The 12054-nt window shown below is 48.9% G+C and overlaps 1 protein-coding gene across 3 annotated transcripts in view; it reads right to left on the bottom strand.

Annotated features, from left to right (window-relative positions):
* The window catches only part of LOC141144061 (ubiquitin carboxyl-terminal hydrolase CYLD-like), a 70757-nt gene that overhangs the window by 38130 nt on the left and 20573 nt on the right, over positions 1-12054 (bottom strand). For all 3 annotated transcript variants that reach the window (XR_012244341.1, XM_073629420.1, XM_073629421.1), the window contains 4 exons: positions 10354-10626; positions 8915-8984; positions 8071-8261; positions 1450-1612 (listed from right to left, as the gene is read on the bottom strand). Coding sequence is in view for 2 of the 3 variants with exons in the window: in XM_073629420.1 (XP_073485521.1) it covers positions 1450-1612; positions 8071-8261; positions 8915-8984; positions 10354-10626 (697 nt within the window). In the remaining variant the exon portion in view is untranslated. The remainder of the gene's footprint in view (positions 1-1449; positions 1613-8070; positions 8262-8914; positions 8985-10353; positions 10627-12054) is intronic.

The raw sequence follows: 12054 nt of genomic DNA, 5'->3' as shown, positions 1-12054 counted from the left end.
AAAAAAAAAAAGGAAAAATCACCAGCAGAAAATGCAGAGAAAAATTGCCAGTAAAAGTGTGCGCTCCACTGGAACATTGACACTACGGATCGAATGTTTTGTGAGCTGCAGATGTGCCGATACGGAAAAACAGATGTAGTGGCGCTTCCACCCTCTCAGTCCTCGGCTCCACCCAGCGCTCAGACTAAGACCCCATACACACTATTAGATTTTCTGCAGATTTTTGTCTTCAGATTTACCAAAACCATGTAGTGCGAGGGCTCACCTGATTGCATGCAAATTAAAACTCTTAGAGTCCTTTCACACTGGGGCGGTTTGCAGGCGCTATTGCGCTAATAATAGCGCCTGCAAACCGACCCGAAAGTGCCGCTACTTTCATTCCAGTGTGAAAGCCCCGAGGGCTTTCGCACTGGAACGATGCGCTGGCAGGACAGTAAAAAAAGTCCTGCCAGCACAGCATCTTCGGAGCGATGAAGGAGCGGAGTGTATACCGCTCCTTCACCGCTCCTGCCCAATCAATGGGACGGCGCGGCTATACCGCTGGCAAAGCGCCTCTGCAGAGGCGCTTTGCGGTGGTATTTAACCCTTTCTCTCCGAATACCAATGGTAAAACGCCGCTATTAATAGCGGCGTTTTACCGCCGGCGCCGCCCCCCGCCCCAGTGCGAAAGGGCTCTTAAGGTTTGACCTCATATTATATGGTTTTGGTAAATCTGAAGACAAAAATCTGCAGAAAATCTAATAGTGTGTATGGGGAGTCTATGAGGCGGCTGATGTCTCTGTATATGATAAACCACTGGATGAAAAGACGGCACTCGGGATAACATCAATTGGCGGTCTTCCATTCCCAGGATCCAGCGATGTGGCTGCAGAATGTCATTTTTTTTGAGGGGGGGGGGACCTGGTTTTGACAGGTACCCGCTACCACCCAAAAAAATGACATGCCAAATGTGGCATGGGGGGGGGGGGGGTGCTTAAAGCGGAACTTTCTTTTAGGGTGGAGCTCCAGTTTGTATGGTTACCCATGGCTATGATTAAAGCCTGATTGCCGAAACGCGTTGGTTGTTTTACAGCAGTTATTCATGTCATTTCAATGAAGGAGGAGGACTGCCATTTAATGTTATCCTGAGTGCCGACTTTCCCTCCAGTGGTTTATGCCTGTACACGTCAGTTCCCAAAAGGAGTCTATACATTGGAAAGTATAGTATGTATTGGAATATCAGAATGGAAACCAAATGTAAAATCTTGTATCTTTTTTTTTTTTTTGATACAAGATTATACACACTGCCTCCAAGGCACCTGTCAAATGCCTCTGTAAAGAATAAATGTTCCTATGGTGCCCCATAGGAGCTGTGATTATTTTAAGTTATAAAGTGATCATCTTGGTAAAATAAGATCACCCATTGGTGTTTTTTTTGGCTCCGCCCCTGAGGAGATTAGAGTAACTCACTTTGCCCCTCAACCTCCAGGCTCTTTGGCTCACAGTCTTTGCTAGCCAGGAAGCGGGTATCTGGCTGACACGCTTTCAGCTTGACAAAAATTCCACGTTTTGGGCCACAGCAAAAATACCGGCGCCCCTGCCAGCAGCCATCGGTGCAACCTTTATCTTCTTCCTGTGGAGTCAAGAACAGAGGTAAGTGATCAGAGAATGGCCTACCATAAATGAATGTTCATAGGACATTATTATTGCATTGGTCTGCACAATCACATGACATCGTCACACAAGTGTGTCTCTCTGTATTGGTTCTAGAGTCTGGAGGTTGAGGGGCACAGTGAGTTACTCAGATCTCCTCAGGGGTGGGGCCAAAAAGAAATACCAGTGGAAGAAATTACTTTACCAAGATTGTCACTACATAATCTTCATTCCTAATGCAGTGGCGGCTGGTGAAGTTTTACGATGGGGGGGGGGGGTGCCAGACCCTGCCCTTCCTTGTTGACCCCTCCCACTTCTCATAAGCCCCATCCCTTATAGAATCCAGCCACTCCGTTCCCTGTATTCCACCCATAGTGTCAGGAGTATACAGCCCAGCATCACAGATAGGGATGAGCCGAACACCCCCCGGTTCGGTTCGCAGCAGAACATGCAAAAAAGTTCAAACACCGTTAAAGTCTATGGGACATGAACGTGAAAAATCAAAAGTGCTAATTTTAAAGGCTTATGTGCAAGTTATTGCCATAAAAAGTGTTTGGGGACCCGGGTCCTGCCCCAGAGGACATGTATCAATGCAAAAAAAAGTTTTAAAAACGTCCGATTTTTCGGGAGCAGTGATTTTAATAATGTTTAAAGTGAAACAATAAAAATGAAACATTCCTTTAAATATCGTGCCTGGGGGATGTCTATAGTATGCCTGTAAATTGGCGCCGTTTTCCCGTGTTTAGAACAGTACCACAGCAAAATGACATTTCTAAAAGGAAAAAAAGTCATTTATAACTGCTTGCGGCTGTAATGTATTGCCGGGTCCCGGCAATATAGATGAAAATCATTGAAAGAAACGGCATGGTCCCCCCAGTCCATTACCAGGCCCTTTGGGTCTGGTATGGATATTAAGGGAAACCCCACACCCAAATAAAAAAAAAAATGGCATGGGGGTCCCCCAGGCCCTATATATTCTGAACAGCAGTATATATACACTATACGGCCTGCCCTATATACTCTGCAGAAAATTGGGCCTTAGGTGTTGGTGGCACCAAAACACTGTAACCCCTCACAGTTACTCTTGATGAGCGCAGGAACGGGCCCTGCTGTGAAATACTATATCAAAAATTGTAAATTGTAATTGTAAAACTACATTCCCCAGTTAAACAGGGGCAGAAAAATTGGGCCTTTGGTGGTGGTGGTGCCACAACACTGTAAGCTCTCACAGTTACGTTTGTTGGGTGCAGGAACGGGCCCTGCTATGAAATATTATATCAAGAATTGAAATTACATGCCCCTGTTAAACAGGGGCAGAAAAAGTGGGTCTTGGGTGGTGGTGCCCTAAACCAAAAATATTATTGGAAGCTAGCATCATCAAGATTGAGGAGGAATAGGATAGTCAGCATAGCCAGTCATCAAGTGATCCCACATCCATAGAAAATTCAATCAATTACATCAGCATCAGGTGCTTGATAGCTGCTGATCCAAGATGGATTCATTTTTATGAATGTGAGCCTATCAGCGAAGTCTGTGGACAGGCACAATCTGTTACAAACCCTCCAGCAGCACTTAATGTGCATTCCGAAAGAACGCTGGATACAGGACAGGCCAGTAGCTCAATTGCATATTGAGCAAGTTCTGGCCAAGTGGTCCATCCTCAAGACCCAGTAACCCTGTGGATGCTCTGTTGGAAAGGTCTCCAAGTCTGCTCTTGCCCCTAGATATCCCTGCACCATGTAATGCAGATGCTGGTGATGGTTGCTTGAACTGATCTCACCTTGAACTGATCTCACCTTGACTGCAAAATTGTTTAAAAGGCATCGTTCAGCCGGCCACCTTCTCCGCCGCTTTTCCTCTGACTGAATGAAGCCTCAGCAACACGTTGTCCAGCACCAGGAAATTGTAACCTCCCAGGGTCTGGAAATGCATTGCACAAACGTTTCTTCAAGGCCTCCTGAAGATGTTTTATCCTCTGCTCCCTCTGCAAAGGCAGGATGACTTCTGCAACCTTACCCTTGTAATTTGGATCAAGAAGGGTTGCCAGCCAGTAATTATCCCTCTCCTTGTTACCACGAATCCTAGGGTCCTTTGGCAGGCTTTGCAGAAACAGGGAGGCCATGCAGCGTAAGTTTGCAGAGGCATTAGATTCTGGGTCACTAAGGATCACATGATCCGTAACAACCTCCTCCCAGCCACATACAACTCCTTGGGTTTCTGGGGACTGAAAACCATCCCTTGAAGACTGCTGCTGAGTGTTATCCTCCACGTCCATGCTGACACATCCTCCACCTCCTCCTCTTCTTCCTGTGTGTTTGGCGGGCCCACAGGAATGCTATCAGGATAAAAGGGGCCTTGAGAGGTAAGGAAGTCCTCCTCTTCCTCCCGCTGTTCTGCCTCAAGTGCCCTGTCCATTATTCCACGAAGAGCGTGCTCCAACAGGAAGACTAGAGGGACAGTGTCACTGATGCATGCATTGTCGCTACTCACCATCCTTGTGGCCTCCTCAGATGGTGACAGGACAGTGCATGCATCCTTGATCAGTAGCCAATGGCATGGCGGAAAGAACCCAAGCTCCCCTGACCTGTCCTGGTGCCATACTCGCACAGGTACTCATTGATGGCCCTCTGCTGCGTGTGCAGCCGCTGCAGCATCGCCAACCCTAAGTTCCACCTGGTGGACATGTCACAAATGAGGCGGTTGGTGGGCAGGTTGCATTCCCTTTGAATGTCGGCCAGCCGAGCACTGGCATTGTATGACCGGCGGAAATTACCACAGACTTTTCTGGCCTGGCTCGGGATATCCTGTAAGCCTGGATACCTGCTCAAGAACCGCTGCACCACCAAATTCAAGACGTGTGCCAAACATGGAACATTGGTCAAGTGTCAACCATTCCTGGCTGAAGCTGGTGTGGTGTCAACCACCTCTGAGCCTGCCCCTGCAGAGCCGGCAGAATTTCTGCCCCAGTGTGGCTCCTGTCCCCTAACCAGGCCAACTCAAGCACTGCATGGCATTTTTTTTACCCGACTGCTTGCGTAGCCCCTTGAACGCTTGCGGAGCACTGCTGGTTCAGAGGACAAATCTTTTCTTTCTTTTTATGGTTCAGCAACTGGGGTAGGGAAATTTGCCTGCTAAAAATCAGATGGTGGTGTACTGCTAGCAGATTGGCTGCAAGTACTTGGGACACCTATTGCTATACCTTCATTCCTCTCAGTGCAGGTTTTTGAGAGGACTGGAGGTATAGTGAGGTTGGAGATCCCAGATGAGGAGCAAGGAGAAGTCCGCCTTTTTCTTTGATGTGGGTCTTTCAAGTGCTGTTGCCAATGGGCTGCATTGCAGGTCGTTATATGTCTGGTTAAGCATGTGGTGCCAAGCTGCACACGTGTCAAAAAAGGTCCACACCAAGGATCTTTCAAAAGTCAGCGGGGAGTCAGCAACGCCTTGCACCTGTGGAGCTCTGCGGTGTGATGCAATAGGGGGCCTGCCCTTAAGCTACCCCCTAGAGGACATCCTGCCTTATTGGAGTTGTGCCTCCTCCTCCTCTCAGGCACCTAAGTACAGTCAGTGACCTCATCATCCCCTTCCTCCTCATCACTGGAGCAAATTTGGCAGTATGCTGCAGCTGGGGGAACCTGACTGCCAGTTTCTTGTCCTTCTTGGGCACCCCCTCTCTCTAGCCTCATGTACTCCCTTCCTCAAGCTGGGAACCAACATCGAATTTGCTACGAATGCCCCATAATGTTCGCTGTCCTGCGAACGGACGAACACCCAATGTTCGAGTCAAACCTTTGTTCAACTCCAACATCAAGCTCATCCCAAATCACAGATAGGGTATGCAGCCCAGCATCACAGATAGGGTATACAGCCCAGCATCACAGATAGGGTATACAGCCCAGCACTCTCTCAGAACCTACCAATCTGGCCGAAAGATGAAAGAAAGTGCCGCTCGGGCCATGCGCTCCATCCACAGAGCTGCTACGTCACTTCCGGTTTCCCACTGGCACAGAGAAACCGAAAAGGACACAGCGGCTCCGATGAAAGCACCGCCCATGTCCTACAGCGGTGCCAATAGGAAAACCACACAACAGGGAGAATGACCAATAAGGGAGTGTTGCGGCGCATTGCTTTGTGCCACAAGCACTCAGAGAACCAGGCAAATGAAGCGTCTCACCTGTAATCACGTGATTGCATAGACGTCACAATGCCCATAGTGCACTGTGCCTGGCGCCCGTACACAGTGCACTTAAAAGGACTTTTTTTTTGTTTTTTAAAGGACCATTTTTTTTAGCTTGGGGGGGGGGGGGATGCACCCTATGGACGAGCCACCACTGTACCTAATGTGATTACATTATTACTTAATAATCACAGTTACTATGGGGTCCAGAGAACCTTTCCTTTTTTGTTTTTTAAAGGACCATTTTTTTTAGCTTGGGGGGGGGGGATGCACCCTATGGACGAGCCACCACTGTACCTAATGTGATTACATTATTACTTAATAATCACAGTTACTATGGGGTCCAGAGAACCTTTCCTTTTCTAAGAATAGTGTTCACGTGGCTCTCAATGATCACATGACATCACTCTGCAAGGTTTCACTACACTGGACACTGAATGATCTTACACTATCATTTGTGCTGGGGGATTGCATAAACACTAATTTATTGGATTGCAGCACCCTCCTAAAGTAGTGTAGATTGTAAGGTAAATTTAGTTAGATCTTCTGTAGTCAGTGGAGCAGGGGTTGATTATTCAGGCCTGCTCAGTGTCTCACAGGCTGCTGCTCTGATTGCTTCCCCCTGTATTCTAGAGGATTCTAGAATTATAGTGGGAGAAAGAACAGAGTAAGCAGTCTGAATATTTATGCGACTCTCCAGCCAATCCCTAGGGAGGTTAACCCAGAAGGTGGTGGAAGAGCCAATAAATAGTCTGGGGCCTGAGGCAATAGGTGCAGAGTTCCTGGGTCTAGTCCTGCTGGAGGAAACACCCATCCAGGGGCTTAGCCCCTGGGGCAGGATTTCTGGAGGTACCATCTGGAAGACATCGAGGTCCCAGCTGAGGCTGGGGGGGAGCCTATGCCATGTGCCTAGCTGTGTGTGTTTTACTGTAACACCGTCTTAGGTAGGTGCTAAAGAGAGCATAGTTTTGGGTTTCCCTGCATACCAGGGAGGCTATTAGGTAAATTTAGGTGTTCTCTGCCTACCAGGGAGCAGTGATCCATTGATAGGGTCTGCTCATTGTGCTCAGATGCTGCTCATGTTTTCTGCCTGCTTCACACTGGTCCAATAGGACGAGTATATTGGACAGTGGGAGGAAACCTGACAAATGAGCATTGGCGTAGTTACAGCCCTGGCCATTGGCAGAAGCAGGTGCCTCAGGGCATGCTGGGTGAATGTATTATATGCCTAAGGCACATGTGCTTGGGGTCTTCGGCTGGAGAACAGGGTCCCCGGAGGGAGGGGGCTGCTACCCCTCCCCTGTACAGGCTGCCATGCAGCCTCAGGTGGTCGACCTGAGGGCCAGAACTGCAACCCAGATGTCCTGCAGAGCTGACTAGGAGGGAGACACGTCTAGAAGGATCCGTTTCCGTTTGTGAGTACAGACCTGCATCTAGGGGCATATTCTGTGAGGGCCATCCCTTCAGGCTAGTGACGTCAGTGGACGGGTGTCAACTAAAGAGGATACTAGTGAGTGTCCTGAAGGAAAGTGGTGCATTGAGCCTCCTGCCAGAGCGAGCAAAGAACTTATCTTCCCACACAGCTATAGTGTGGTCCAACAGGGAATCTGCTATCCAGGTCAGTTTAATGGGGTCAAGTGAGAGTTGTCCTCATTTGTGCATAGTTCAAGTTGGAGTATCCCACCAATCCCTTCTCCTATCCAACTTCTACCAATAAATACTAAAAAAAAAAAAAAGGAAAAAAATACCATAGACTGATCATTGGATAATGAGGGGAAGAGCGTGCGGATGATAGGGTGAAAATACCCAAGTGTCTGGCTGCAGGATAATCAGAGGGAGGCCCAGGAAAGACTATACTCAGCAACTCTTAGAGGGTCAGTGCTACATAACTAAGGAGAAAGGAAACAAGTTCACCAGCGGCTCTTTCGGGGGTGCGCTAAAGGATGAACCTATCACACTAAAAGGGTGACGTCATAATGGTACCAGATTCTAGTGCTTGCTGGGACTCCCAAGAGGATCCCATGGCATGATCAGACTGCCAGCCTTCACTACATTGTGTTTGCGTGACGTCACTTTAAGCTTTCACTACAATGGCCCAAAGTGACCTGATGACATCACACATGACATTCTTACACTGGCAGCTTTCACTACATTGGCTCTAAAATGAACAGGGGCACTCTTAATTTAAACATTATTTAGGGCAGTTTTAAAAAAGGGTAAATGTTTATTACAAAGTATAATTCAAACGTCAGCAAGCAACTTACCAGCTCCACCCCGGCCATGGTGTCCTCCATTTGTGGAAGACACCCCAACCATCGGATGATCCCATAGGCCATTTCCCCTTCCTGGTACTGAATCTGTACCAGAGAATCCACTTCCAGGTTTCTGCCCAAAAGCTCTTCTTTCTGTTTGCCGTCGTTGAGGCTCTTCTGTTCCCTACACATGGATGCACCGTCTTCATGGGAGGAGGAGAGAGGAGACAACGTAGGTGAGACATGGAAGTCTACACAAACACTATATACCAGGTTTACATGGTTCTGGAAGGTGGAGCTCTGAGAATGGGGCTGCTTCATATCAGGAATGAGCCTAAATGGGAAGCTTTGAAAATTTTACTATAGAGAGGGCAAAATTAGGTTGTTTTTTGGAATCTTTAAGGGTGCTGTTGACTTCAAAATGGTTCCCGAGGATTACAGAAGCTCCTTTCTCCTATCCTTGACCTGTTGTGCCTCTCATCACCTGGCTACAAGACGATAGATATTGAGGAACAGTGATGAGCCTAAAGCTGGCCATACATTATTTTTTTTTTTCAATCAGCGGGTTGAATGAAAAAAAAAAAAAAAAGTGAAAAATATCCTCCCCCATCATTTTCTGTCACATTGTATCAGTGTGTAGCCTCCCTCATTAGGCTGTGTTACATCCCTCATCTCATGGGTTGTGTTACATTGTATCAGTGTGTAGCCTCCATCATTAATCTGTGTTACATTGTATCAGTGTGTAGCCTCCCTCATCTCCTTGGTTGTGTTACATTGTATCACTATGAGCAGTGAGGACGGAAGATGTGAGCTCAGTGCAGTAGAAAGTAGTAATGTGAAGTACCACAAGCTCTACCTGAAGTTATCTCTTCCTTTACAATGGAATCCAGGGGGATCTTCATCAGTGTACTGGAGGAGCTGTCCTCCTGTCCCAATAAAAGAAAGATTTAATATTATAATGGCACACCCAATCAGTGTAAGGGATGCAATCCCCGCCCAGGTATTACTACACATAGTACAGATGAAGCCACTACTTTGGGGAACATGTGAGAGTTGTCACCTTGTGGGCTTCTGCACATCACCTCCTGGATGTCATCTCTGCTTAGAGAAATATGAGAGGGATATGTCACTTGGATGCAGGAAACTCGCCAGTAGGCTGACACACCTAATGGCTTCCTAAATCTCCCAGACTTCATTGCTGAGATCCCCCAGTAGTTTGTGTCTTTGCCCCTCCCACTATAGTTAGATTTCCTACAGCATTCTGTGTCCCCGCCCCTCCCACAATGACATTTCCCTGCGGTATTCTGTGTCCCCGCCCCTCTCACAATGACATTTCCCTGCAGTATTCTGTGTCCCCGCCCCTCCCCTCTCACAATGACATTTCCCTGCAGTATTCTGTGTCCCCGCCCCTCCCACAATGACATTTCCCTGCAGTATTCTGTGTCCCCGCCCCTCCCACAATGACATTTCCCTGCAGTATTCTGTGTCCCCGCCCCTCCCACAATGACATTTCCCTGCAGTATTCTGTGTCCCCGCCCCTCCCACAATGACATTTCCCTGCAGTATTCTGTGTCCCGCCCCTCCCACAATGACATTTCCCTGCAGTATTCTGTGTCCCGCCCCTCCCACAATGACATTTCCCTGCCATATTCTGTGTCCCCGTCCCTCCCACAATGACATTTCCCTGCAGTATTCTGTGTCCCCGCCCCTCCCACAATGACATTTCCCTGCAGTATTCTGTGTCCCCGCCCCTCCCACAATGACATTTCCCTGCAGTATTCTGTGTCCCGCCCCTCTCACAATGACATTTCCCTGCAGTATTCTGTGTCCCCGCCCCTCCCACAATGACATTTCCCTGCAGTATTCTGTGTCCCGCCCCTCCCACAATGACATTTCCCTGCAGTATTCTGTGTCCCCGCCCCTCCCACAATGACATTTCCCTGCAGTATTCTGTGTCCCCGCCCCTCCCACAATGACATTTCCCTGCAGTATTCTGTGTCCCGCCCCTCCCACAATGACATTTCCCTGCAGTATTCTGTGTCCCCGCCCCTCTCACAATGACATTTCCCTGCAGTATTCTGTGTCCCCGCCCCTCCCCTCTCACAATGACATTTCCCTGCAGTATTCTGTGTCCCGCCCCTCCCACAATGACATTTCCCTGCAGTATTCTGGGTCCCCGCCCCTCCCACAATGACATTTCCCTGCAGTATTCTGGGTCCCCGCCCCTCACACAATACAGACAGGGGGCGCACTCTCAGCTGCAACTGGGCGCAAACCCCGAAACCCCATCCTTACCGGTAACACCTCCACGTAGCCATCTGCCATCTTGTTGAATATGACCAGCCCCCGCTTTAACTTGTCATCCACAAAGAAGGAGATTTTGTCCCCCTGATTGACGGGGTTCAGTGTCCGGGTCTGAACCGAGAGGGACCCCAGACTGTCTGAGGGCGCGGCTCCGGAGAAGATGACCTTGTTGAAGGGTAAGAGCAGGCCGCTGTTCTGCTTACATTTGAAGAAGGTCACTCCCCTATAAGTGCCGTCAATCTTGCCGCGCCCTTCGCCTTCCCCCTGTGGAATGATCAGAGAATGAAGACAATTCTAAGAGTTAAGATAACGTCTTTCAAAACCAAACAGTAAACTGGTATTTAAAATGGCTCTAGCATCAGATCCAGTAGGAGGGCACCATCTTTGTTCAGGCATCATCCAAGGTTATCTTCCAATTCCTGGCTGTGTTCATAATTGTCTGACACAGATCAGCCCTTAATGCAGCTGTTCACCGTGTGACTTGCTACAAAGTTACAATGTTGCAGTCTGATCACTGGGGAAGGGGGGAGGGGGAACTAAGAAAATGCTACCTCCTGCCTGCAGCAGACTGACATCATCTAAGCCTAGGAAAAAAGTCACTGGACTTGAGATAAAGGAGAAGAGGAAGGTCCTGGAACTATAAAAGATGGAGCTTTTCTGAAAAGTTATTTCATGCTGTTAATTTCATACACAGAAACCCGAATAATCCCCCCCCCCCCCCCCGCCCAATCAGAAGACATGTGACTGGAGAACATGACAAGAAGGGGCTGGTAGAAAACAGGGGAGTCTTCCAGGAATATAGGGAGCGGAGCAAGACATGAATCCCAAAGACATGCTGTGCGCCCCCATCCAAAAACAAGCAGAGCTACTTATGGTCACCTCGCCTGGCACCGCCCACTGGCATTCAGAGGGGCACTAGAGAGTGCTGGGAGGCAGTTCGGGGTCTGGGGGGGGGGATTAGAGGGTGCTGAGGGACAGTTCAGGATTCTAGGGGTGAATTAGAGGTTGTTGGAGGACAGTTCAGGATCTAGGGGGGGAATTAGAGGGTGCTGGTGGACAGTTCAGGATCTAGGGGTGAATTAGAGGGTGCTGGGGGACAGTTCAGGATCTAGGGGGGAATTAGAGGTTGCTGGGGGACAGTTCAGGATCTAGGGGGTGAATTAGAGGGTGCTGGTGGACAGTTCAGGATCTAGGGGGTGAATTAGAGGTTGTTGGGGGACAGTTCAGGATCTAGGGGGAATTAGAGGGTGCTGGGGGACAGTTCAGGATCTAGGGGGGGAATTAGAGGGTGCTGGGGGACAGTTCAGGATCTAGGGGGGAATTAGAGGGTGCTGGGAGACAGTTCAGGATCTAGGGGGGAATTAGAGGTTGCTGGGGGACAGTTCAGGATCTAGGGGTGAATTAGAGGGTGCTGGGGGACAGTTCAGGATCTAGGGGGGAATTAGAGGTTGCTGGGGGACAGTTCAGGATCTAGGGGGGAATTAGAGGGTGCTGGTGGACAGTTCAGGATCTAGGGGGGGGATTAGAGGGTGCTGGGAGACAGTTCAGGATCTAGGGGGGAAATTAGAGGGTGCTGGGAGACAATTCAGGATCTAGGGGTGAATTAGAGGGTGCTGGGGGACAGTTCAGGATCTAGGGGGGAATTAGAGGGTGCTGGGAGACAGTTCAGGATCTAGGGGGGAAATTAGAGGG

This window comes from Aquarana catesbeiana, linkage group LG05 (assembly GCF_042186555.1).
Source record: "Aquarana catesbeiana isolate 2022-GZ linkage group LG05, ASM4218655v1, whole genome shotgun sequence".
In the NCBI taxonomy this organism is placed as follows: Eukaryota; Metazoa; Chordata; class Amphibia; order Anura; family Ranidae; genus Aquarana; species Aquarana catesbeiana.
Note: the sequence above shows the minus strand (reverse complement) of the source record. Positions and strands in the feature narration are given on the sequence as shown.